Source organism: Myxocyprinus asiaticus, chromosome 32, assembly GCF_019703515.2.
Source record: "Myxocyprinus asiaticus isolate MX2 ecotype Aquarium Trade chromosome 32, UBuf_Myxa_2, whole genome shotgun sequence".
Taxonomy (NCBI): Eukaryota; Metazoa; Chordata; class Actinopteri; order Cypriniformes; family Catostomidae; genus Myxocyprinus; species Myxocyprinus asiaticus.
Genome location: NC_059375.1, coordinates 43,307,777 through 43,332,809, shown reverse-complemented (window position 1 = coordinate 43,332,809; position 25,033 = coordinate 43,307,777). Strand labels below are relative to the sequence as shown.

Genomic DNA, 25,033 nt, shown 5'->3' with positions numbered 1-25,033 from the left:
TGCGGCACATATCACGCAAGATAAAAATTTTTTATCTTTTCATGCATGCTGCATAAGATGTCACATTAATCAACCTTCAGAACAGTCTCTGATTATCAAAGTATCAATAATAGTTTCTGTAATCGGTGCATCAAAATGTCTCTGTCAGAATGATGCATCTTTACACTTCTACTTAGAAGACAGCTGCCTATGTAGGTAGTAGACACTCCCTTACTGTCTTCTCTCTAGGCTTTCTGCATGCAAGCTGCAAAGAAAATACTCTTTTTTTTTTCTGAAAATAAAACAGAGAGAAGTATTTGGGGAAAAATAGTCTTGCCCACTTCACAGATCTCAGATTGACGGGCAGAGAAGCGCTTTTGAGGCTGTAAGAGTGACATGTAGTGTTTTCGGTGCCAAAGCAATTTGACTTATATGGACGGGCTTTCATTACAGAAAGCTGCAGGGTCATTAACCTGTCAGTCAGCACACATTTTGTCAATCATTCGGAGACAAAATGACACAGAATTGTTAACTCTATAACAGGGGTTTCAAGCTCTGGTCGGATTTAAAAACGGACCATTTGCATATTGTGTCAATAAAGCAATAAGCCACTCGATTCCATGCATTACAGTATTTTAACACAGTTAAGGGGTGTTTTTAATAAAGGAATGTTCTGGGATTAATACAAGTTATGCTCAATCAACAGCATTAGTGGCAAAATGCTAATTACTACAAATAATTTTGACTCGCCCCTTCGTTTATTAGAAGTGGTTACGGTGAGACTCTTACAATGGAAGTGAATGGGGCCAGTCCAAAAATGCTAAAATGCACCTCTTTTCAAAAGTATAGCCACAGGATGTGAACATTATACGTTAACATGATTTTACTGTGATAAAATCACTTACTAACCTTATTTGTGTAGCGTTATATTCAATACCGATATTATAGGGTTATAAGTTGCAATATTGGGTAACTTTACACTGATACAATTAGTCAGTGATTTTATTACACTAAAATCCCGTTAACATGTATCATGTTTACATCTTGTGGCTATACTTTTGAAACGAGGTGTATTGAAGCATTACTGGACTGGCCCCATTCACTTCCATTGTAAGTAGAGACGACCGATAGTGGATTTTGCCGATACCGATAACTAAGGTGGTGGTAAAGGCCGATAACCGATTAATCGCCCGATAGTTTTTAAAATTGATTTATAGAATGTCAAAAAAAAAAATCATATTCTTTCTTTACTATGGTGGGCAAAGACAAAGAGTCCAAAATGAATAAAATCCCAGATGCAGTTTATTGTTCAACCAAAATCCCAATAATAACCAGAAGAAATGAAGATTTGGTGCATAACGCAGGACTTTTAAGTATACACTGGGGAGTCATATTTTGAAATGATGAAATTATAAAAAACAGCAAATATCGGCATATTTTTGCCGATAACCGATAGTTCCAAAAAGCAACTATCGGCACCGATTAATCGGTAAAAACCGATATATCGGTCGACCTCCTATTGTAAGTGCCTCACTGTAATAGTGCAGTTTTTTAATTATTTTCACACTGAAAGTCAAATAATGTTTTGGTGGGAATCAACATTATATAACATAACAAATGCTGTTAATTGAACTTACCTTGAATTGAATCCGGAACATTCCTTTGATAATAAAAATGGCAATAATTCTTCTTCATTGTTTATGGTTTCCAGGCAAAGTAGCAACTTGCATTGATATAGAATGCGCAATCACAGGTGAACATGTATCTGCGTTATTAACCACTTCAAACACAGCTCACCCAGTCAGAATTAACAGCTCATGCACTTTTACCGTCATTCTGTCTTTTTTCAGTTTAGTTTACATTGTCCTACTCCTTAAAGGATTCATTTGCATTAATTGCACAGAGAAGCTCCTAAATGCTGCAAAATTACAAACTGATTGTCTTGACTGAAGCCACACATACGGATGTTTGGATGTCAATTTAGTATGCATGTGAAGCCCCAGCACAGCGTGAAGCATGCAAATTAGATTGGAACAAAATTTCAACAGCACTTCCCAGTAGGATTCACTGCAGGATCTCGACTACATAATAATGAGAAAACTGAGCTGAAGTCAAGCTGCTGTCACTCTGTGTCTGATGACATTCAGCATCTGATTCAGTCGCATACATCTGGGTTCTACTGAAGGTCTTAGATCTTACGTGTGTTCAAGTTTAAAGCATTCTTGCGTAACACAAACTAATCTGCAGGGGAAATGAGAGAACCTAGTTAAGTTGCCTACAGTATATCTATACAGCATTTTAAAGCATTATATGTGCTCCCTATGCGAAAGTTGTTCGAAAAGGTAGAGATGCCTAATATATCATATGATGGCCAAATTATGAGGTACCAATGCATATATCCTTCAACTTCAGGCTCTTCCATCATTTCCACCACACCAATCAATTTTGCCTCTAATAAAGTGTTTTCAAAAGTTAGTGTACTTGTTAACCAAGTGGACAAAAGTGTCAGTGAAGAGTTTGAAATATGAGACAAAACAAAGAAAAACAAGGGAAATATCACTATTTATTGGCCATCATTTTTAATCAAGCTGTAACTTTCCCAAATTATGCAAAAAGTGTAAAAATATTATTTTAGATGTTAAATAATCTAATAGAATGGATTAAATAATCGATAATATTATTATTTAATATTTAATATTAAAGATATAAAATAAAATGATTATTTATAAAATAATTTAATTATTTTTTTAATTTTTAATTATTATTATTTTTCTCCCCTTTTCCCCCCAATTTGGAATGCCCAATTCCCAATGCGCTCTAAGTCCTCGTGGTGGCATAGTGACTCGCCTCAATCCGGGTAGTGGAGAATGAATCTCAGTTGCCTCCACGTCTGAGACCGTCAATCCGCACATCTTATCATGTGGCTTGTTGAGCGTGTTACAGCGGAGACGTAGCGCGTGTGGAGGCTTCACGTTATTCTCTGTGGCATCCACACACAACTCACCACGTGCCCCACCGAGAGCGAGAACCACATTATAGCGACCACGAGGAGGTTACCCCATGTGACTCTACCCTCCCTAGCAACAGGGCCAAATGGTTGCTTAGGAAGCCTGACTGGAGTCATTAAGCACACCCTGGATTTGAACACGCTACTCCAGGTGTGGTAGTCAGCGTCAATACTCACTGAGATACCCAGGACCCCCACAATTTCACTTTTAAGTGTTGTGGGTTTTTTGAATACTGACTCCAGAGTTGCAGATGCAGAAACACAGAAAAAGAGAAAACAAGAGATAAAGGTTATTTTTTTCATATAACACACTTTAATAATACATCCCAACACTTCAGTGACAAATGAGCTGAAATTCTCAGGTCTTGTGGTGTCCTTTCAGAAACAGTGTCATTTTAAAACAGTAAGCTGCAGTAATTCCCTGAGACGTGCTGCCCGCTGCATGCCGCAGGAAATCCCTCAGCTCACATATTCACCCTGATCATATTAATAAATGACAATTAAAGTGCATGTGAAGCACTGAGCTGTCCTCTTTCATATGTTTCTAAATTTACATCTTATTTTCTCTCCCTGTCTCCGTACCTGCTCTCCTGCCGTACGCCACTGAAGGAAGTCGAGGTTGGTATCTTTGTTTAATGTGTCGTTTGCTGTAATGTGTTTCACTGTGATGTCTGTGTTTCATGGACAGAGCCGACTCAGAGCAGATGGCTCCTGATCTTCCTGTTTAGAACAATCTGGTTTTCAGTATCACAGACACTAAAATCAGTCAGAACACCTTAGCAGCCACAAACTGTAGCAACAACCCATAAAACCACAATAACATTGATATGATGAATTTTGCAAGGGCAATGTCTGTTATAATCAGGAAGAAATTATTATTTGCAGTTTATAACCGAAACTGATGTTTCTGATAATTAATTAGCATGCTGCTCAAATTAGCAGTTTTAAGTTTTAACTGTTCCTGCAGGTGTGAACTCAATTGACTTTTTGTTCACATGGAAACAAACAAAGAAATTTTCTTGCGTTTTAGCCTCTAATGATTTCTAGTGATGTGACTGATGCTCCATTATGGGCACTTTACACAAATAGGGAACACATTTAAAAAAAAAAAAAAAAATTGTTTTTTAATGAGAACTATAAGAAAATTATTATCTATCATAAAATAAATCTAACATGAAAAAGAGCTGTTTTCGGACAAGTCAAATGTCTGTATTCTATGGAGCCCCTTAGAGGACAGGGCGGGAATTTTTTTTTTCCTGAAATAGTTTTGGAACGCAAAACTTATTGTGAGGGAATGCAAAACTTATTGTGAGGGAACACAAAACTTATTGTGAGGGAACGCAAAACTTATTTTGAGGGAACGCAAAACTTATTTTGAGGGAACACAAAACTTATTGTGAGGGAATGCAAAACTCATTGTGAGGGAACGCAAACTATTGCGAGGGAACACAAACTATTATGCTGGAACGCAAAACTTATTTAGAGAGAACGCAAAACTTATTTAGAGAGAACGCAAAACTTATTTAGAGAGAACGCAAAACTTATTGCGAGAGAATGCAAACTATTAGAAGGGAACGCAAAACTTATTTAGAGAGAACGCAAAACTTATTGCGAGAGAATGCAAACTATTAGGAAGGAACGCAAAACTTATTTCAAGGGAACGCAAAACTTATTTCGAGGGAACGCAAAACTTATTGTGAGGGAACGCAAACTATTAGGAGGGAACGCAAAACTTATTTCAAGGGAACGCAAAACGTATTGTGAGGGAACGCAAACTATTAGGAGGGAACGCTAAACTTATTTCGAGGGAACTCAAAACTTATTGTGAGGGAACGCAAACTATTACGAGGGAACGCAAAACTTATTTTGAGGGAACGCAAAACTTATTGTGAGGGAACGCAAACTATTAGGAGGGAACGCAAAACTTATTTCGAGGGAAAGCAAAACTTTTTGTGAGGGAACACAAACTATTAGGAGGGAACGCAAAACTTATTGCGAGGAAACACAAACTATTAGGAGGGAACGCAAAACTTATTTCGAGGGAACGCAAAACTTATTGTGAGGGAACACAAACTATTAGGAGGGAACGCAAAACGTATTTCGAGGGAACGCAAAACTTTTTGTGAGGGAACACAAACTATTAGGAGGGAACGCAAAACTTATTGCGAGGAAACACAAACTATTAGGAGGGAACGCAAAACTTATTTCGAGGGAAAGCAAAACTTTTTGTGAGGGAACACAAACTATTAGGAGGGAACGCAAAACTTATTGCGAGGAAACACAAACTATTAGGAGGGAACGCAAAACGTATTTCAAGGGAACGCAAAACTTATTGTGAGGGAACACAACTATTACGAGGGAATGCAAAACTTATTGGGAGGGAACGCAAAACTTATTTAGAGGGAATGCAAAACTTATTGCGTGGGAACACAAACTATTAGGAGGGAACGCAAAACTTATTGCGAGGAAACACAAACTATTAGGAGGGAACGCAAAACTTATTTCGAGGGAAAGCAAAACTTTTTGTGGGGGAACACAAACTATTAGGAGGGAACGCAAAACTTATTGCGAGGAAACACAAACTATTAGGAGGGAACGCAAAACGTATTTCAAGGGAACGCAAAACTTATTGCGAGGGAACACAACTATTACGAGGGAATGCAAAACTTATTGGGAGGGAACGCAAAACTTATTTAGAGGGAATGCAAAACTTATTGTGAGGGAACGCAAACTATTACGAGGGAACACAAAACTTATTTTGAGGGAACGCAAAACTTATTGCGAGGGAACGCAAACGATTACAAAGGAATGCAAAACTTATTTCGAGGGAACGCAAAATTTATTGCGAGGGAACGCAAACTATTAGGAGGGAACGCAAACTATTAGGAGGGAACGCAAAACTTATTTCGAGGGAACGCAAAACTTTTTGTGAGGGAACGCAAAACTTTTTGTGAGGGAACGCAAACTATTAGGAGGGAACGCAAAACTTATTAAGAGGGAACGCAAAACTTATTTCGAGGGAAAGCAAAACTTATTGTGAGGGAACGCAAACTATTAGGAGGGAACGCAAAACTTATTTAGAGGGAACGCAAAACTTATTGCGAGGGAACGCAAACTATTAGGAGGGAACGCAAAACGTATTTCGAGGGAACGCAAAACTTATGGTGAGGGAATGCAAACTATTAGGAGGGAACGCAAAACGTATTTCAAGGGAACGCAAAACTTATTGTGAGGGAACGCAACTATTACGAGGGAATGCAAAACTTATTGGGAGAGAACGCAAAACTTATTTAGAGGGAACACAAAACTTATTTTCAGGGAACACAAAACTTATTGCGAGGGAACGCAAACTATTACAAAGGAATGCAAAACTTATTTCGAGGGAAAGCAAAACTATTGTGAGAGAACGCAAACTATTACAAAGGAATGCAAAACTTATTTCGAGGGAATGCAAAATTTATTGCGAGAGAACACAAACTATTACGAGGGAACGCAAAACTTATTTTGAGGGAACGCAAAACTTATTGCAAGGGAACGCAAACTATTAGGAGGGAACGCAAAACGTATTTCGAGGGAACGCAAAACTTATGGTGAGGGAATGCAAACTATTAGGAGGGAACGCAAAACGTATTTCAAGGGAACGCAAAACTTATTGTGAGGGAACACAACTATTACAAGGGAATGCAAAACTTATTGGGAGGGAACGCAAAACTTATTTAGAGGGAAAGCAAAACTTATTGTGAGGGAACGCAACTATTACGAGGGAATGCAAAACTTATTGGGAGGGAACGCAAAACTTATTTAGAGGGAACACAAAACTTATTTTCAGGGAACGCAAAACTTATTGCGAGGGAACGCAAACTATTACAAAGGAATGCAAAACTTATTTAGAGGGAACACAAAACTTATTTTCAGGGAACGCAAAACTTATTGCGAGGGAACGCAAACTATTACAAAGGAATGCAAAACTTATTTCGAGGGAACGCAAAACTTATTGCGAGGGAACTCAAAACTTATTGCGAGGGAACTTAAACTGTTGCGAGGGAAAGCAAAACTATTGTGAGGGAACGCAAACTATTACAAAGGAATGCAAAACTTATTTCGAGGGAACGCAAAACTTATTGCGAGGGAACTCAAAACTTATTGCGAGGGAACTTAAACTGTTGCGAGGGAAAGCAAAACTATTGTGAGGGAACGCAAACTATTACAAAGGAATGCAAAACTTATTTCGAGGAAACGCAAAACTTATTTCGAGGGAACGCAAAACTTATTGCGAGGGAACTTAAACTGTTGCGAGGGAAAGCAAAACTATTGTGAGGGAAAGCAAAACTATTGTGAGGGAACGCAAACTATTACAAAGGAATGCAAAACTTATTTCGAGGGAACGCAAAACTTATTGCGAGGGAACTCAAAACTTATTGCGAGGGAACTTAAACTGTTGCGAGGGAAAGCAAAACTTAATGCAAGGGAACGCAAAACTTATTGCGAGGGAATGCAAACTATTACGAGGGAATGCAAAACTATTGCGAGGGAACACAAAACTTATTACGAGGGAACGCTACTATTACAAAGGAATGCAAAACTTATTTCGAGGGAACGCAAAATTTATTGCGAGGGAACGCAAAACGTATTTTGAGGGAATGCAAAACTTATTGCGAGGGAATGCAAACTATTACGAGGGAACACAAAACGTATTTTGAGGGAACGCAAAACTTAATGCAAGGGAACACAAAACGTATTGCGAGGGAACGCAAACTATTAGGTGGGAATGCAAAATTTATTTCGAGGGTACGCAAAACTTATTATGAGGGAACGCAAAACTTATTTTGGTTAGATTATAACTAATAGCCTTCTTTATTGTGTAGAAGCAAAACTTCTACTGGCAAAAAGTCTGACGAACTTTCAGCATCTTCTTTTAAAACAATCGGATCGGATTTTTATGTGTTTGAACAGTCAGTCTAAAAAAACGGATCTGAGAATAAATTTGATTTTTCCTGCAGTGTGAACAAAGCCTAAAGGGGCTCCATAGTGTCCAACACTCAGCAGATCAGTAAACTGTCACATTTATAAAAAGAATGATCAAACAAATGGCAAATAGGATTATACATTTACCAATAACTACAAACCATCATTTGATGCCAAACTAGCTACCGTAACCCCTACTGATTGATTGCTTTATTTAGGGTACATCTGCAACCCTGTTAACCATTCTGGTGTATTTCATTTAATATATTTAAATAGCATGCTTATGCAATGTTTGTTGCTACAACATAGCAAAGTTACAAATTAAGGTTTAAAGCTGTAAACTTCACACATCCCCGATTTTGGTACCAGCGTTGAAAGTACCTGTGACAATCACTCTTTGTATCTTACATTGGTACTCAGACTTAGTACTCATATGTTTTATTTTACACCTCATTAACGTGAATTGTAATGATTCTCTTTTGTGTTTCTCTCAGGATGACTATATCCGTACACTGAAAGATCCACAGACTTCTGATGAAAGTGAGTATCAAAATGTCTCTCTTGGTCTTTATTGTCATACAATATGGAAAAGCGTCCTCTTTCTTAAAACCATTTGACAGTTCTACACCAGTGTTATTAATAGTTTTCTTGACTAACGACTGGGCTCCACCATGATGATTCTAATCGCCACTGGACTACATAAGAAGTAAAAAACCGCCAGTACGAGTGTTCCAGATGGAAAACAACAACCAATTTAAATGTTAGTTGAAGTAAAAAATTGTTCAGGCTCAACTTGTACAGTTGTTGGCTGTTATAACAACTCAAAGTAGTTAATATCAACGTAATTCACCTTAGTTAATATCTTCACGTTATCCACTCACTCCTTAAACGTTGATGGGTAAGGCATTGTCAAAAAAAGGTTATCGCGACTCTCTAAATTATCGGCACTACACTGGAAAAAAAAATGACTAGTAAGATTTCCTTCATTTTAATTTCGCAAGTTTGTGCACAGTTTTTCTAAGTAAATTTAATGGTATAAAATTAAATAAAATCTACTTAACTTCATAACATAATATTGATTAAAGTGAGTAAACTGAACTTAAACATTTTAGTAAATACAGTAACTTTCACTTACAAATCTACCATGTACATGGTACTTAAATAAACTTGGTATAATTTACATAAACATTTTATCAGAACATATCACATTTGGAAGTTTACTCATAATTAAACGTAGCACTTGACATATTAGACAACATCACCTTACATTACCGATGGTTAAAACAAGATACAAAGCTGCGCGCAAAAACCTCAACAGTTGGTGCACAAAACACGACGACGGTGAAAATCAATAGATTTTTTTTTTTTTTTATCATGCACGGGTAATTTTGAGTAGAAAATGAACTTCAGATTTCGCAAAACAAGAAGTTACCAAACGTAACAAAAAGAAAAAAAAAAGTGTTGTCCGGTTCAAAATGACTGGAACACAAAATAAGGTCTAAACACGATTTTTTTTAAATACAGTTGAAATAACATGGATCGACAGAAGCACTGTTGAAACACTGTGATAAACTTGCCATTAGCCGCTAGGCTTGAACAGTCTCAATTAAATGGAAATCTTTAAGGTAACTGGATCTTTCCTCTCTGCTCAGAGTAAACCCACTCAGCGTGTCTCTGAAAAGCTCTGTAGCTCGGCTCAGACTGCATTTCCATTTTTACACAAATACAATTCATCCTCACAAGTGAAATGCATTTATTCTGCTGCTCGTAACGTCATGTTAGGGTGCAGTGGAGGGTGTCGCAGCTCTCTGCAGGAACACGGCTGCAAAAGAACGTTCACAGGCTTTATTCTCAAACAGTTCAGAAGCTCCAGTTGGTATGAATTTGTCCGTCATGCCATGAAATATAAATTCAAAATTACATTCAGGTTGCTTTTTATGTAGAGACAGACATTAACAGTTCAGACCCAGCCTTTGTTCAGTTCAGCTGCTGAATGTGCGGTCTAATCCACCATGCACACGGTCTAGTTTTAGTGAATATTTCATGCCTGTATTGAATTCTTGCAAGCCTCTTTATTGGAGAGTGTGTCTGGTGGCCAATAACTCTAAAGCAGTGTTGTCATGTTGACTTAAAGACCTACAGACAATTTTACATTACCGTTTGAAATCCTATTTAATGTGACAGTAATTACAGGACTGGCGGGACCGAATATGTTACACCTGTCAGATAGTGGAATAAAAATAATGAGTCTTTGTTTGAGCATGCAGATTATAACGGGGTGAAAAAAGGATCTTGATTCATTGAAGAGATTTCTGCAGGCACGGCTCTACATATTTTAATTCAGTTATTCCCTTTGGTCAAATGAACTGATATGAAGCTTTATAGTCACACCATCATAACAGCATTTAAACATTGCATTTATTCATTATAGAATTATAGAATTCAATGAAAAAAAGTTCATATATTCAATAATCATGTGCTAATTCCTATTTTGGATGATCCAGTGAATTAAATACTTTACAAATGAAAGGTACTCCATCTAATTTGATTATTTTCTCTTTTTTGTCCAATTTGCAAATGAATCATTCATTTGAACCGATTCTTTTAACCCTCCTGTGGTACTGAAAAGGTCATTTTTGGCCGGATAATAAAATTATGAATTTCTTTTGAGATTTTATGCTATTTTGATCTTATTTACATGCAAATTTATACATTTTAACATTAATTTGCATATACAAATAAGCAAAAATAATAATAAAATAAAATAAATAAATCAGAACCTACACTTCTATAAGTTGAAACATGACATAGCAATAACATGACTTGAAAATCATGCCAGTAAGAGCCAGTAGATGACTGTAGACACCTACTGTATAGTCTGATGGCTTGTTCTAACCTAATTATATATTTTATCACAAGATATGCATTTAGATATATATTTAGACATTATCAAACTATTATTTGTCAAAGTTTAGCATTTTAAAATGGATTTAAAGTGTCAGTTTTTGCAGTTAATGTCATTATGTTTGCAATCAAACCTGACCATGGTGTTACAAAGTGAAGACACAAAATAAAAATTGTTCTACCAATAATTTATTTCAAACATAAAAATGTAATAACTCAAAGTAAATGCATAATAATGTCAAGAATATGAACATCAAGAAACAGAAATGAACTGCAAAATTCTGTAAACTCAATTAGAGTATAAAACAGAAGACTCAAGAGTAAATATTTTGCAATTTCAAACTTTCTTTAGTAAAAATGTATTGTACAAATGAGTGTGTGTGTGTGTGAGAGAGTGCGTGTGTGTGTGTGTGTGTGTGTGTGTGTGTGTGTGTGAGAGAGAGAGAGAGAGAGAGAGAGAAAGAGAGAGAGATAGAGTGTCAGATGGCTGTCATCAGCTGGAAAACAACAGATAACTTGTAATGCCAGCAATGACAAAAAGATAACTGTAGAGCTCCACTTACTGATGCCCTGGTCTTCTGTGTGTGTGTGTGTGGTTGTGTTTGTGTGTTCTGCATTGTGAGTGTGTTATCGTCTCACCCCTTTATTTCTGAGTGTGTGTGAAAAAAAGGCTCTGTGTTATAGTTAATTTTTGTGTGTGTAAATGTGAGTGGGTGTGTATGTTTTGCACTGAGGATGTTTTAGAGTCTCACCCTGTAATTTCTGTCTGGTTTTTTTTCTACATTGTGGCTGATTTACTGATTGTATTTGACAGATAAAAAAAAATACTTTGTTTTTTGGTCTTTCTCATTCATTTTCAATGGTCAGTCTATCATGTTCAGATGGCAAATGGAGGAGAATTCACCAAGTCTTGTACTGCTCAGATAAAAGAAACCATTTTTATTATATGAGGAAAATTTATTTTGGTCAAAAATGACCGAATACCATAGGAGGGTTAAACTACTCAGTTGTAAAGGAAGACTTTGTTTAAGAGTAAACCGGTGAGATGGGTGCAATGTTGTTATCAAAATGGGAACAATTAATTATTTATTTTATTTATTTTTTATCCCCTTTTCTCCCAATTTGGAATGCCCAATTCCCACTACTTAGTAGATCCTCATGGTGGTGCGGTTACTCACCTCAATCTGCGTAATGGAGGACAAGTCTCAGTTGTCTCCACTTCTAAGACCGTCAATCCACGCATCTTATCATGTGACTCGTTGTGCATGACACCGCGGAGACTCACAGCATGTGGAGGCTCATGCTACTCTCCGTGATCCACGCACAACTTACCACACGCCCCATTGAGAGCAAGAACCACTAATCACGACCACGAGGAAGTTACCCCAAGTGACTCAACCCTCCCTAGCAACCGTTCCAATTTGGTTGCTTAGGAGACCTGGCTGGAGTCGCGAGTTCGAATCCAGGGCGAGCTGAGTGGGGTGATAGTCAGCGTCAATACTCGCTGAGCTACCCAGGCTCCTGGGAACAATTAATATTAATAATTAGCATTATTATTAATATTGGCAGCACTGTTGTGAGTGATTTTCTTAACAACAATATTGGAACAATAAACAACATTTGATTCAATCTGTATAAACTAATAGTGAAAATACTGTGATAAAAAGCAAATTGTCTACAAAAATTAATCATGAAATGCCGCAAGGTGACTTCTGAGAACACTTTTAAGTGATGACTCAATTATAAATCATATTTTGAACCGATTTAATGAAACAAACCATCCAAACGAATTCCCAATTCTTTAAGATAAAATTATCTTGTAACTCTTGAGTTAAAAACAAAAGACTAATAAAACTAATATTATAAAACTGATAATTCCGACTTTTTGTTTAGAAGTTAAAGTAGTGATGACCGATTCACAAATGAATCGTTCATTTGAACTGATTCTTTTCAATTACTTGTTCGAACCGATTCTCAAATAGGTTTTGGTAGATCACTCAGCTGTAAGGGATGACTTTGTTTAGTAGTAAAACTGTGAGATTGGAACAACGTTGTTAACAAACTGGGAACAATTAATATTAATAATGAAAAATTATTATTAACATTGGCAGCACTGTTATTAGATGTTCTTAACAATAATAGTGGAACAATAAACAAATCAGAAGTGTTCGGTTTTTATAATTTATAAAAACAAATTGCACTGTACATATTATTGCAATCAGTAAAAACATCAAACTGATCAAATAGCCATGTGTCATATGTTGTTGGAAAGCGCTCAACGAGTAGAATACAACCAGTCTATTTGTTTCACTCATAGACAAAAATATAGTGAGTAATAGCTAAGTATATATCTTTGACATTTATGTTGGTGTTGCTTATATGCCAAGTTTTCACTTATAACTTCACGAAACATAAACGGAACATAAAATATTACATACCATTACTTAGAAGAGGTGATTATCTTTCAATTGAGTCCACACACAAGATAATCGGATACATAGATCATTCGATAATCCACATGAAGCACAATGTTACATATGGCCACCAGGAGATGGCGCCAAATACATGACACAGACTCAATGATGACTCAAATGACACAGAATGAAACTCATTCTGTGAAATCTCATTACTAAAATCATGTCTGCATGCTATGCAAACCTTTAGTCATTGTTGTGTTTGCATGTGTAATTAGTTCTTATGTACAATTATTATGTTTTATTTGTTTGGAGAGGCTTTTGGACACATGGAGACATTTTTGTACACTACTATAAATTATTTTTGTAATGTTATAACTTTTGATTGCTTTGTTGTATCAACACAAATTGTTTCTCAGATACAGTTGACATGATTGGGAACAAAACAAAAGCAGTTTTTCGGAGTCACCCTATTTACACCCACAGATATATAATGTAAAATCAGAAAAATAACAATTTGGCTGAATTTTTTTGTGTGATTTTGCAGCAGTTTCTTAGGCTGAGTTTCTATCCACTTTTTTCGCTGTTCTGTTATTGACAAAGTGAAAATGCATAAAAAATGTTTGCAAAAATTGCTGCCTCCTACTCGTTTCCATTCAAATTGCCTTTTATTGATAAATGGTGTGCGTGATGATGTCATTCTTAAAAAAAAACACTTTGTCACATAAGTTTTGCTTTAGCGCAAAATAAATCTGCCCTTGAGCCATTTCCATACAGTATTTTGTGTATATCGCAAATTGTAGCCGACCTTTTGTGTCCCAAATGTCCCCACATTTGTTTAAAATGTGGAGAATAGAGACAATTTATTGAAATGGGCCAGTTTACGGTTTAATTTCACATAATTGCAACAGTAGGAGATATCAGGGAGGACATTGAATTGGAGAAGTAGCTCGTCTGAATCTGGGATCATTAGAAGAAATTGATTGTAATACTTGGAAAAATACAACAGAACTGGTGGCATTAGTGAGCCTGTAATTACACTCTTGAATTAAAATATGGACAATCCGTTCACATTGTGTAATTTTATTTGTCCCTGCAGAAAATATGTTGTGAAATGCGGGGCTGCGGTGTCTGAACAACACACAAAAACTCCTCTGCACTTTGCTCAAATCACAAATCCCTTGTGTTCTTTTCTAATTTTTCTTTTACATGTGTAAATAAACACTTGATAGCATGAGAAACACTGCATTAGTCCATACACAACAGCCAGTGTAATCTGCAGTCATTTATAGAGAGATGTTGGAATTTACATTAAAACTCTTTCCATCTCTTCCAAAAAAATAAACATCAAAACTTGTCCGGTTCAAAATGAGTGTGGTGACTGTAAAAACGAATTTCAGTGTCTTTATGTAACATTTGGTCAAATATGACCCCATATAGCTCTGTTATTTATGACTTTATCTGCATCTGTACACTATTGATTTCTTTTTCATTAGTTAATTACTCCCTTCATATCCTTTCTCTCTTATATATATATTTTTATCTGTATATTAATTATTTTGGCACTTTTGTTTAATTCTCTTGGTTATTTCTCTTTTTGTTTGTCTGTTCTGAAAATTCGTGTCTGTTATTGCAATACAATAAAAAAGAAGTGCGTCTTCTCATTGGCCAACAGCCACTTCAGACACTCGGGGAACTTAAACAACCATAAATAAGGCTTAGAGGCTGGACAGTGCAGATTCACATGTTTGTTTGTTTGGTTGTACCGGCTGTTTTGGTAAAACACGCCTTAATCTTTACCGGTTCAGGAACACACAGTCCATAAAAAGTCTGGAGAAACTTCCATCAAGAATAAAGATTGCGTACCTTTTTTCTCCCAATTTGGAATTCCCAATGCGCTCTACGTCCTCGTGGTGGCGTAGTGACTCACCTCAATCCGGGTGGCGGAGGACGAATCTCAGTTGCCTCCACATCTGAGACCGTCAATCCACGCATCTTATCACGTGGCTTGTTGAGCGTGTTACCGCGGAGATATGGCTTCATGCCATCCACTGCGGCATCCATGCACAACTCACCACGTGCCCCACCGAGAGCGAGAACCACATTACAGCGACCACGAGGAGGTTACCCCATGTGACTCTACCCTCCCTAGCAACCGGGCCAATTTGGTTGCTTAGAAGACCTGACTGGAGTCACTCAGCACGCCCTGGGATTCGAACTTGCAAACTCTAAGGGTGGTAGCCAGCATCTTTACCACTGAGCTACCCAGGCCCTGTAGGTAGTGTCTCTTTTAAAGAAATTGAGGAAAACTCAAGTGTTCCTCTCCGTTATGCTGTTTCTTGTGAGCACAAATGTGATGTAAATTCTGTCATGTGACAGAAACCAGTCCAAACCAGTTTTTCACAACAAATGACGTGTTGACAAATGATTTATGCGCTAAACTTAATCGGAAAAATATTGTGTTGACACTTGTGAAATTTTATCATTTCCATCAGCTTTATTTTGATGCGCTAAAACTTTTTCCGCAAAAAATCCTTGGATGGAAACATTGTTAATGATACCAAACACTTGACCCTCCTTGTTTGTTTGTTTTTGTAGAGTCATAAGCCTTTAATTTTGAGAATGCCACTGAAACATGAATTCTTTAAAAACACCTTCAGAGCTTAAAGAGTTAAAAACAAATGACTGAAAACAGTAAAACTGTACTAAAGGAAAATTCCGACTTTATATTTTCATTGGATTAGCCACATTCAAAGGCTTTGTAAAATAGCCGAAATACCTCATAGAATGAATGTTACAAAATTTTTGCAAACTGACTTTTATGTGCTGCATTCTACGTTTCGCTGCAGTTTCCTGGTTAAATAAACACTAGAGGCGCTACAACAACTGTGCATTTTATTTAGTTTCACACAGATCATGTCTACAACAGCTAATTATGACTTTAGAAAGACTTGTTTTTTGCTCTATTACTCACACACTGCTATGTTATGATATCAAAACTTTTACTATAATGCATCATTTTAAAAACGATACATTTTAATGCTTGTATTACAGACTCATTTACATTTATACACTTATTCCAATGTGACTAGCTTCCACAGTAACTCACCTGAAAAGTTTATAAAAAATTTGCTCAAAAAATTTGCTTTTCATGTCGTATTTCATTTTAAAACACTACTGGTTAGATTTAGGTTAAAGTTTTAGGTTAGGGGGGTACATTTTACTCATTAAAATGTCCATCTAATATTAACCTTAAAAACCATGTTTGATTACGACACCAATTCACTCGCTTTTGGCGCCCCCTGCTGGACATTTTACTGTGAAACTGCAGCAAAATGTGTAATGAAGCACGTCATTTCATTTAGCAAAAAATGTTGATACAGTCACAATGTTCATGAGACCAGGCTGCAAAATATGCACATCTGTGACTACACATGCACTGAATTCTATATTAATATGGCTAGTTGTGACAATTGCTTGGCAAATGTAAATAAATAACGTCAGCTTCACATCGTGCCTAAGTTCTTCCTCGTCTTGACTTGTTTGGAACATATCCGGCTTTGTATTTCCCATTCTTCCATGTTTTTTCATCGCTCTCACATGTAAATAACGTAAAGCAGTCCTGCCAAAAAATATATCTACTGCACTATAAACTGTATAGGAGAAATCTTTACCATTTGACACATTTCTACCGTCATACAGCCCTACTCGAAACTCTTAGCATCCCCCTGTCCCTTTGCTGACCTCAATATGTGAACTTCTAATAATCTCTAGTTGCCATTGTGGGCTTTTGGGAATCGCAATGAGAGAAATACGCCCCAAAATATGAGATGGGTTGCACAGAGGTAATGTCCCGTGTTTAATCACACACCTTTGACACTTTAAAGCCTTTTTCTCTGCGGCTGTCTGTGGGGGCTGCTTTCAGAGGGAGTGACATACATTTATGAAGCTTGTATGAATCATAGCGCTGAAATTGCAGCATGCTCATGTTTCTATGGAAACACCTCCGGCTCAGCTCCAAGCAGAGAACGGTGCCGCAGAGAGAAAGACGCGGTCCCCCTCCATACCATCACGCAGCCCTGAAAAATCACAGGCATTACTCACCTCACGGGGGTTTGAGCGTTATAACCCACCAGAAGATTGAGAGAGAGAGAGAGAGTGAGAGAGAGACACTGCAAAATAGAGATATCAGAGTAATCATTTCAGCTGCTGGAGTGATTGAGAGAGGCACTGTTGTTTTATATGGTGTGTGTGAATATTCAGCGTTAACAACCTAGGTTACTGATAACAATGGCTTAGAGTAAACCTGTTATGTTTAAAGGAATATTCCAGGATCAATACAAATTGAGCTCAATCGACAGCATTTGTGGCATAATGTTGATTACCACAAAAATTAATTTAGACTCGTCTCTCCTTTAAAAAAAACCCCAGAAATCGAGGTTACAGTAAGACACTTACAATGGAAAACAATGGGGCCAATTTTTGGAGGGTTGAAAGGCAGAAATGTGATGCTTATAATTTTATAAAAGCACTTACATTAATTCTTCTGATAAAAAGTGTATTATTTGAGCTGTAATGTTATTTAACCCTTTAAGCTCTGAAGGTATTTTTTTTTAAGATTTCCTGTGTCAGTGGCATACCCAAAATTAAAGGCTTATAACTCAACAAAAAACTAAAAACAAAAAAACAAGGAGGGTCAAGTGTTTGGTATCATTATAAAGAAAACTTTTCAGATTTTTTACATTCTGAGACTCTCAGCCTAAGAAACTGCTGAAAAAAAAATGAACCAAAACTTTACTTTTTTTCTTATTTTACATTATATATCTCTGGGTGTAAATAAGGTGGCTCCGAAAAACTGCTTTTGTTTTGTTCCCAATCATGTCAACTATATCTGAGAAAAATGTGTTGATACGACAAAGCAATCAAAAGTTATAACATTACAAAAATAATTTATCATAGTGTCCAAAAGACTCTCCAAGCAAATAAAACATAATAATTGTACATAAGAACTATTTACACATGCAAACACAACAATGACTAAAGGTTTGCATAGCATGCAGACATGATTTTAGTAATGAGATTTCACAGAATGAGTTTCATTCTGTGTCATTTGAGTCATCATTGAGTCTGTGTCGTGTATTTGGCGCCATCTCCTGGTGGCCATATGTAACTTTGTGCTTCATGTGGATTATCTAATGATCTATGCATCTGATTATCTTGTGTGTGGGCTCGTTTGAAAGACAATCACCTCTAAATAATGGTATGTGACATTTTATGTTCCGTTTATTAAGCTATAAGCAAAAACATGGCATATAAGCAACACAAACATGATTGTCAAAGACATACACTTAGCTATTACTCACTATATTTTTATCTGTGAGTAAAACAAATCAGCTGGTTGTATTCTACTCTTTGAGATCTTTCCAACAACATATGACACATGGCTATTTGATCAGATTGATGTTTTTACTGATTACAATAATACGTACAGTGTAATTTTTTTCATAAATTATCAAAACGGAACACTTCTGATTTGTCTGCAAATTTCAAAGCACTTGTTCAGTTTTGGTCATAATGTTTACATGCATTGGAAAGTAGAGCTTCTAAGCTTTCAAGCGATACCTATTTTGTGTTGGTCTAGACTCTAGACTGTAGTTAGTAATATATTGACAATAATATTTTAACTCACATATTGTTTACGTATTGTGTCTATACTTCTGAAACAGTGAGTTTTTTAACCTTCACGGATTGGCCCCATTGACTTCCATTATAACCCAGATTTTTGTTTTTTAAAGAAAAGGAGTGATGAGTCAAAATTATTTTTGTGATAATCAACATTATGCCACAAAAACTGTCTATTGAGCTCAACTTGTGTTGAACACCAAACATTCCTTTAATTCATCTGCTAGAAACTGCTCTTTTAAGTGCAATCCTTATCCAGTAATCATAAAGAACTGGAAAAGTCATGGTATTTACATGGCATTTCAAGATACTTCAAAGAATACAATGAAATAACCATGATGTCCAAAAACATGGTAATACCAAGCAAACAAGTGCACAATTCAGGTGTAATTCCTGTGATCACAGCTGCTATGTCCCATATTATTCCTGCCTCCTGCTGTGTCATTATATTTGTATGGAAATATGTTTTCTCTGGGGAATAGATTCTCCCGTCTCTCCGTTAATGAGCAGTTTCTGATTTGCTCTCGTGTTATTGACAGAAAGTCTCATCCTCATTCTCGTTGACAGCAGTAAACGTCTCTGTTTATGCCGTATGTGTTGTTGGCCTAGAGTCATTTGTTTATGGTCTTGTTTATCTATTTTAGTTTACAGACATCTCAAACAGATGGTATATTCTGTGGTGGAACGCTACTTCTCCTCACGCTGTTTTAAATTATTAATAATCGGTGCAGACGGATAAATAGAGATTCAAGGTTTCTGTTTTTCGTAAAGCTGCTTGATGCAATCGTGAAATCTGTTAGTGCCATACTTAGAGCATCACATGCTCATAACTTTCATTAGGAAACAACAGTGAGAAGATATTGCTATCTGAAAAGTACAATGTAAAAAAATTTAGTAATTTAAACAGAAAAATAATGTAAAAATGCTACAGTAAAAATTACCATGTATGATGAAAAAAAAATATTTTAACATGACAATACATACAATTTTACAGTAAAATATTATTAAAATAAAAAGTGTTTAAGAAGCAAAAAGTATGACTTATCTTTCTTTTAATAAGACAATACATGTGGGGCCGCTGAGTATCACCCCTGGAGTCGCGAGTTTGAATCCAGGATGTGCTGAGTGACTCCAGCCAGGTCTCCTAAGCAACCAAATTGGCCCGGTTGCTAGGGAGGTAGAGTCACATGGGGTAACCTCCTCGTGGTCGTGATTAGTGGTTCTCGCTCTCAATGGGGCGTGTGGTGAGTTGTGTGTGGATCGTGGAGAGTAGCATGAGCCTCCACATGCTGTGAGTCTCCGTGGTGTCATGCACAACGAGTCACGTGATAAGATGCACGGATTGACGGTCTCAGAAGTGGAGTCAACTGAGACTTGTCCTCCACCACCCGGATTGAGGTGAGTAACCACGCCACCACGAGGACCTACTGAGTAGTGGGAATTGGGCATTTCAAATTGGGAGAAAAGGAAAAAAAAAAAAAAAAAACAAGACAATACATGTAATTTTACAGTAAAATACTATAAAAATGTGTGTAAGAAGCAAAAATTATGACTTATCTAATAGTTAATGGTGAAATGTATATTTTATTTAACAGCACAATACATGTAATTTTACAGTAAAATATTATAAAAAATAATTTTAGAAGCAAAAATTATGACTTACATTATAGTTAACATTTAAAATGACAATACATGCAATTTTACAGTAAAATATTATTTTAATTTTTTTTTAGAAGCATAAAGTATGACTTATCTTAAAGTTAACGGTGAAAATGTAAATGTTATTTAACAATACAATACATGTAATTTTACAGTAAAATATTATTTAACATTTGTTTTAGAAGCATAAAGTATGACTTATAGTTAATGGTGAAATGTAGATTTTATTTAACAACACAATACCTGTAATTTTACAGTAAAATATTATTATTATTTTTTTTTTAGAAGCAAAAAGTATGACTTATCTTAAAGTTAACGGTGAAAATATAAATGTTATTTAACAATAAAATACATGTAATTTTACAGTAAAATTTAATTTTACATTTTTTTAGAAGCATAAAGTATGACATCTTAAAGTTAATGGTGAAAATTTATATTATAATTTAATAAAACAATACGTGCAATTTTACAGTAAAATATTATTTAAAACATTTTTTAGAAGCATAAAGTATGACTTACCTTATAGTTAACGGTGAAAATTTATATTTGATTTAAAGAGACAATACATGTAATTTTACTGTAAAACACTATAAAAAAGTGTTTAAGAAGCAAAAAGCATGACTTACCTTATAGTTAATGGTGAAAACTGTTATAAAAATTATGATGAAAAACAATAATTGGGTGATTATTAAAATATATTTATGTTTCTTCTTATTTTTGTTATCAGTTATGTACATTGGGATGTTTTATGTTACATTTAATGTTATTTAGTTCATGTTTATTGCATTATTTTAACTTCACACGTGTTACCCTGATGGTGTTTTGTATTTGTGTGCTAGTTTTATACTAAGTTATTGTTAATTGAAAGTTAAGTCAACATGTGGCCTTTTGTTTCACCATCTGTCTTACTATGGTGGTTAAAAGAACGTTTAAAACTGCAAAGCAGATTTTAGTAGTTCTAGTAGTCTGGTATATTAAAATGATATCATTCAATGATATATATATATACAGTAGTGAAATGTAAAAAATACAGGCACCAAAATAATTCTAACTTCATTTTTGTTGAAGTGAAAAACTCAGGATCTCACTGTCAGCTTTGCATTTACAGGTGTTGATACCACTAAGGATCCATGTCAGAAGGTGAAATGCAGTCGTCATAAGGTGTGTGTTGCCCAGGGTTACCAGAAAGCCATGTGCATCAACCGCAAGAAACTGGAACACAAGTGAGTTGTTTTATATATAAATATTTTTTTTATTTCTACAATCATAATGTAGTTTTTCATGACCATTTTTCTTCCTTTCTCTGATAACTTAAGAATTAATCTAGCCATTTAATGCTGCTGTTCCTTTAAGACTTCTATGTAAACATTCTCGTCACATGTAAAATTAATAACAGTATTTTGCTGCGTTCACACACGAGCTGCGGGTTTGCAGTCGGGTTCAATATAGTTCAATAACAGCCTCTTTGTGCAGCTGCATTACATTGTGACAGATTCATACTGTAAAACAATCTGTACTAAGATTAGGCGCTCATTTAAATTGTAATGTTAAATAGCGTGTGAACACTGTAAGTTGAAATGACATGTTTCAACTTTAAAATGAACTATAAAAATCAGCATTTTTTTTACTTTCAAATGTTTTGTTAAACACTGTAGTAGCTACAAAAGGCCACATAATGACTTAAAGTTCATTAAGAGTGACATCAATAATTAATACACACGTATAGGCACAAACACAAAACACCATCAGGGTAACACTTATGACACTAAAATAATGCAATAAACATTAACTAAACTACATAAAATATCACACAGGACATGCCGATGTACATAACTGATATAAAAAAATAAGAAGAAACATAACTATTCCCATAAAATATAATAAAATGTGATGTCACGCAGGGATGTCTGGGAATGCATAAACAAACACAGGTGTGCAGGAGTGGCCATTGTACAAAGGGGCCTCAGTTTGTTCCTGGGAGGCAGCAGATGCCATAACCCCGCCCCACCTTAGCCCTAACCATATGGACCCTGTAAGGCTGAGTATCCTGCAAGGAACAACCAGAGGCACTTTTCTCCCATCGCAATACAATGATAGAGAAAGGAACTCTTAGCACTATTTGATGTACAAAACAAGCCCAGATGGGACTTTTGATAGAAATCAAAATTTTATATTGATAAAATAAGGTGCCGATCAATATATTGATATTTTATGACATTACCCAAGTATTTTTCAGCCTATGTAACACACATTTTAATTACCACAGAAGCACGACAAGTCTTAACTATCACCAAAACACAGAAGAGACTTTTTTGTCTTCAAGCGCTTTTCATGTGGAGTTCAAAGCGACTCTTGGCACTGGCGGTGTTGCCGCTCTGACACAAATCATGAACGCAGCTTCACAATTGCTGTAACAAAGTGGATAGCCACAGTCTACCGGCAGATTAATATTGCAGTGGATGAGAGTTTAAGAGATTTAATGCGCATTGCAATGAATATGCAACCTATTTGGAGACTAGTTCTTTCAATTAGTCAAACTTCCACTTAGACATTTTTGACATTTAATGTTACTCGAATTGGTGATATTTTAGTACATTTCTATCTTTATACTGTGGAAGGCTTTGTTTGGAAAAATGTTAATAAAGCATTATATTGCTACATACTATTTAGTTTTCTTAGATGAAAATTAATGCAATTTGACAAGAAAAGAAATATATATAGTGTCAAATTTCAGCACTTTTCAAATCTGCAATTAATCACAATTAACTACAAGAAATTATGCGATTAATCACGATTAAAAATTTTATTAGACTTTTCTTTCCTTTGATGAAATTTAATGCATTTTGACAAGAAAATAAGTATATATAGTGTCAAATTTAAGCACTTTTCAAATCTGCGATTAATCACGATTAACTACAAGAAAGTATGCGATTAATCGTGATTAAAATTTTTATTAGACTTCTTTCCTTAGATGAAAATTAATGCATTTTGACAAGAAAAGAAGTATATAGTGTCAAATTTAAGCACGTTTCAAATCTGCGATTAATTACGATTAACTACAATAAATTATGACGATTAATTGCGATTAAAATTTTTATTAGACTTTTCTTTCCTTTGATGAAAATTAATGCATTTTGACAAGAAAAGAAGTATATAGTGTCAAATTTAAGCACGTTTCAAATCTGCGATTAATTACGATTAACTACAATAAATTATGACGATTAATTGCGATTAAAATTTGTATTAGACTTTTCTTTCCTTTGATGAAAATTAATGCATTTTGACAAGAAAAGAAGTATATATAGTGTCAAATTTCAGCACGTTTCAAATCTACGATTAATCACGATTAACTACAAGAAATGATGCGATTAATCATGATTAAAAAAATTATTCGACTGACAGCACTAGTTTATACAGTTTTTTTACTGTTAAAATTACAGACTTTTTTTTACAGTGTAGCTTATTTACTGAAACTGTGCAGTTTACACTATTTACTGCTTCATATTTTGAAAAACAGCAAGTGAAACTGTAGCCAACAATACATTTTTCAAACAGTAGTATAATTTTGGAAAATGAAATATGAAAAGAAAATGGCATTGTTTATTTGTTAAGCCCAAAATCATGATCATGCTAAAAAATTCTATTTTTCAAGCTGGTCCAGCTAATGCACACGTGTGTTTTTATTGATAACTGACAAGCGATGTCTGGATCAAAACGCTGATTGGCTCTCTTAACTGTAAGGCAGGTCTTCCATTCCTACAGCCGCCATATGAACACTGGCGTCTGCTTTAACTCAGGTCCATGGAGGATTGATGAGCTTTTGATGTGTTTGTTGTAGGATCAGACAGTCTGAACTGAAGCCACATTCTAACAGCTGTAAACCCTGTTCAGTGACGTCCTCAACTCCTGTGTGTGGATCAGATGGACATAACTATTCATCACAGGTACACACACACGCATATACACTAGCAAACACACCCAAAGTTGTGCTTTTAGGGGGTTGAGTAAGTTAATACTAATCACTTCTCTAAAAAATGTAATCAGATTTCTGACTTTACTGATAGCTTCATTGTAAAGTAATCACATTACTAATTACTTCTAAATTACATTCTAATATCCATTTTCACAGAAAAGTTTTTTTTTTCTTCTCAACAGTCTTTATTTGTCTTTATTTCCTCCTTGTTCATACACTCAGCACTACTCATTTCTCTCAATGACTCATTGGGAGGCGCACGCCCTTCAGCTGTCACAGAAACACAAACAGACATACATATGAACATAATTCACGTTTTACATGTATTATACATAAAAGTATTTTAAAAATATGTGTAACCCAAGTAATCTGCATAAAGGTAATTAAGTAAATTGAAAATCAATAACTGTAATCCGGTTACAAAAATTGAAAATGTAATGTATTACTCTA

At 35.5% G+C, this 25,033-nt stretch overlaps 1 protein-coding gene across 1 annotated transcript in view; it reads left to right on the top strand.

The window, feature by feature from the left end:
* LOC127423227 (testican-2-like) overlaps nucleotides 1-25,033 on the top strand; it is a 54,375-nt gene that overhangs the window by 8,946 nt on the left and 20,396 nt on the right. Inside the window, exons 2-5 of the mRNA XM_051667366.1 lie at nucleotides 3,504-3,604; nucleotides 8,446-8,491; nucleotides 21,719-21,833; nucleotides 24,449-24,554. Of these exons, the coding sequence (XP_051523326.1) occupies nucleotides 3,504-3,604; nucleotides 8,446-8,491; nucleotides 21,719-21,833; nucleotides 24,449-24,554 (368 nt within the window). The remainder of the gene's footprint in view (nucleotides 1-3,503; nucleotides 3,605-8,445; nucleotides 8,492-21,718; nucleotides 21,834-24,448; nucleotides 24,555-25,033) is intronic.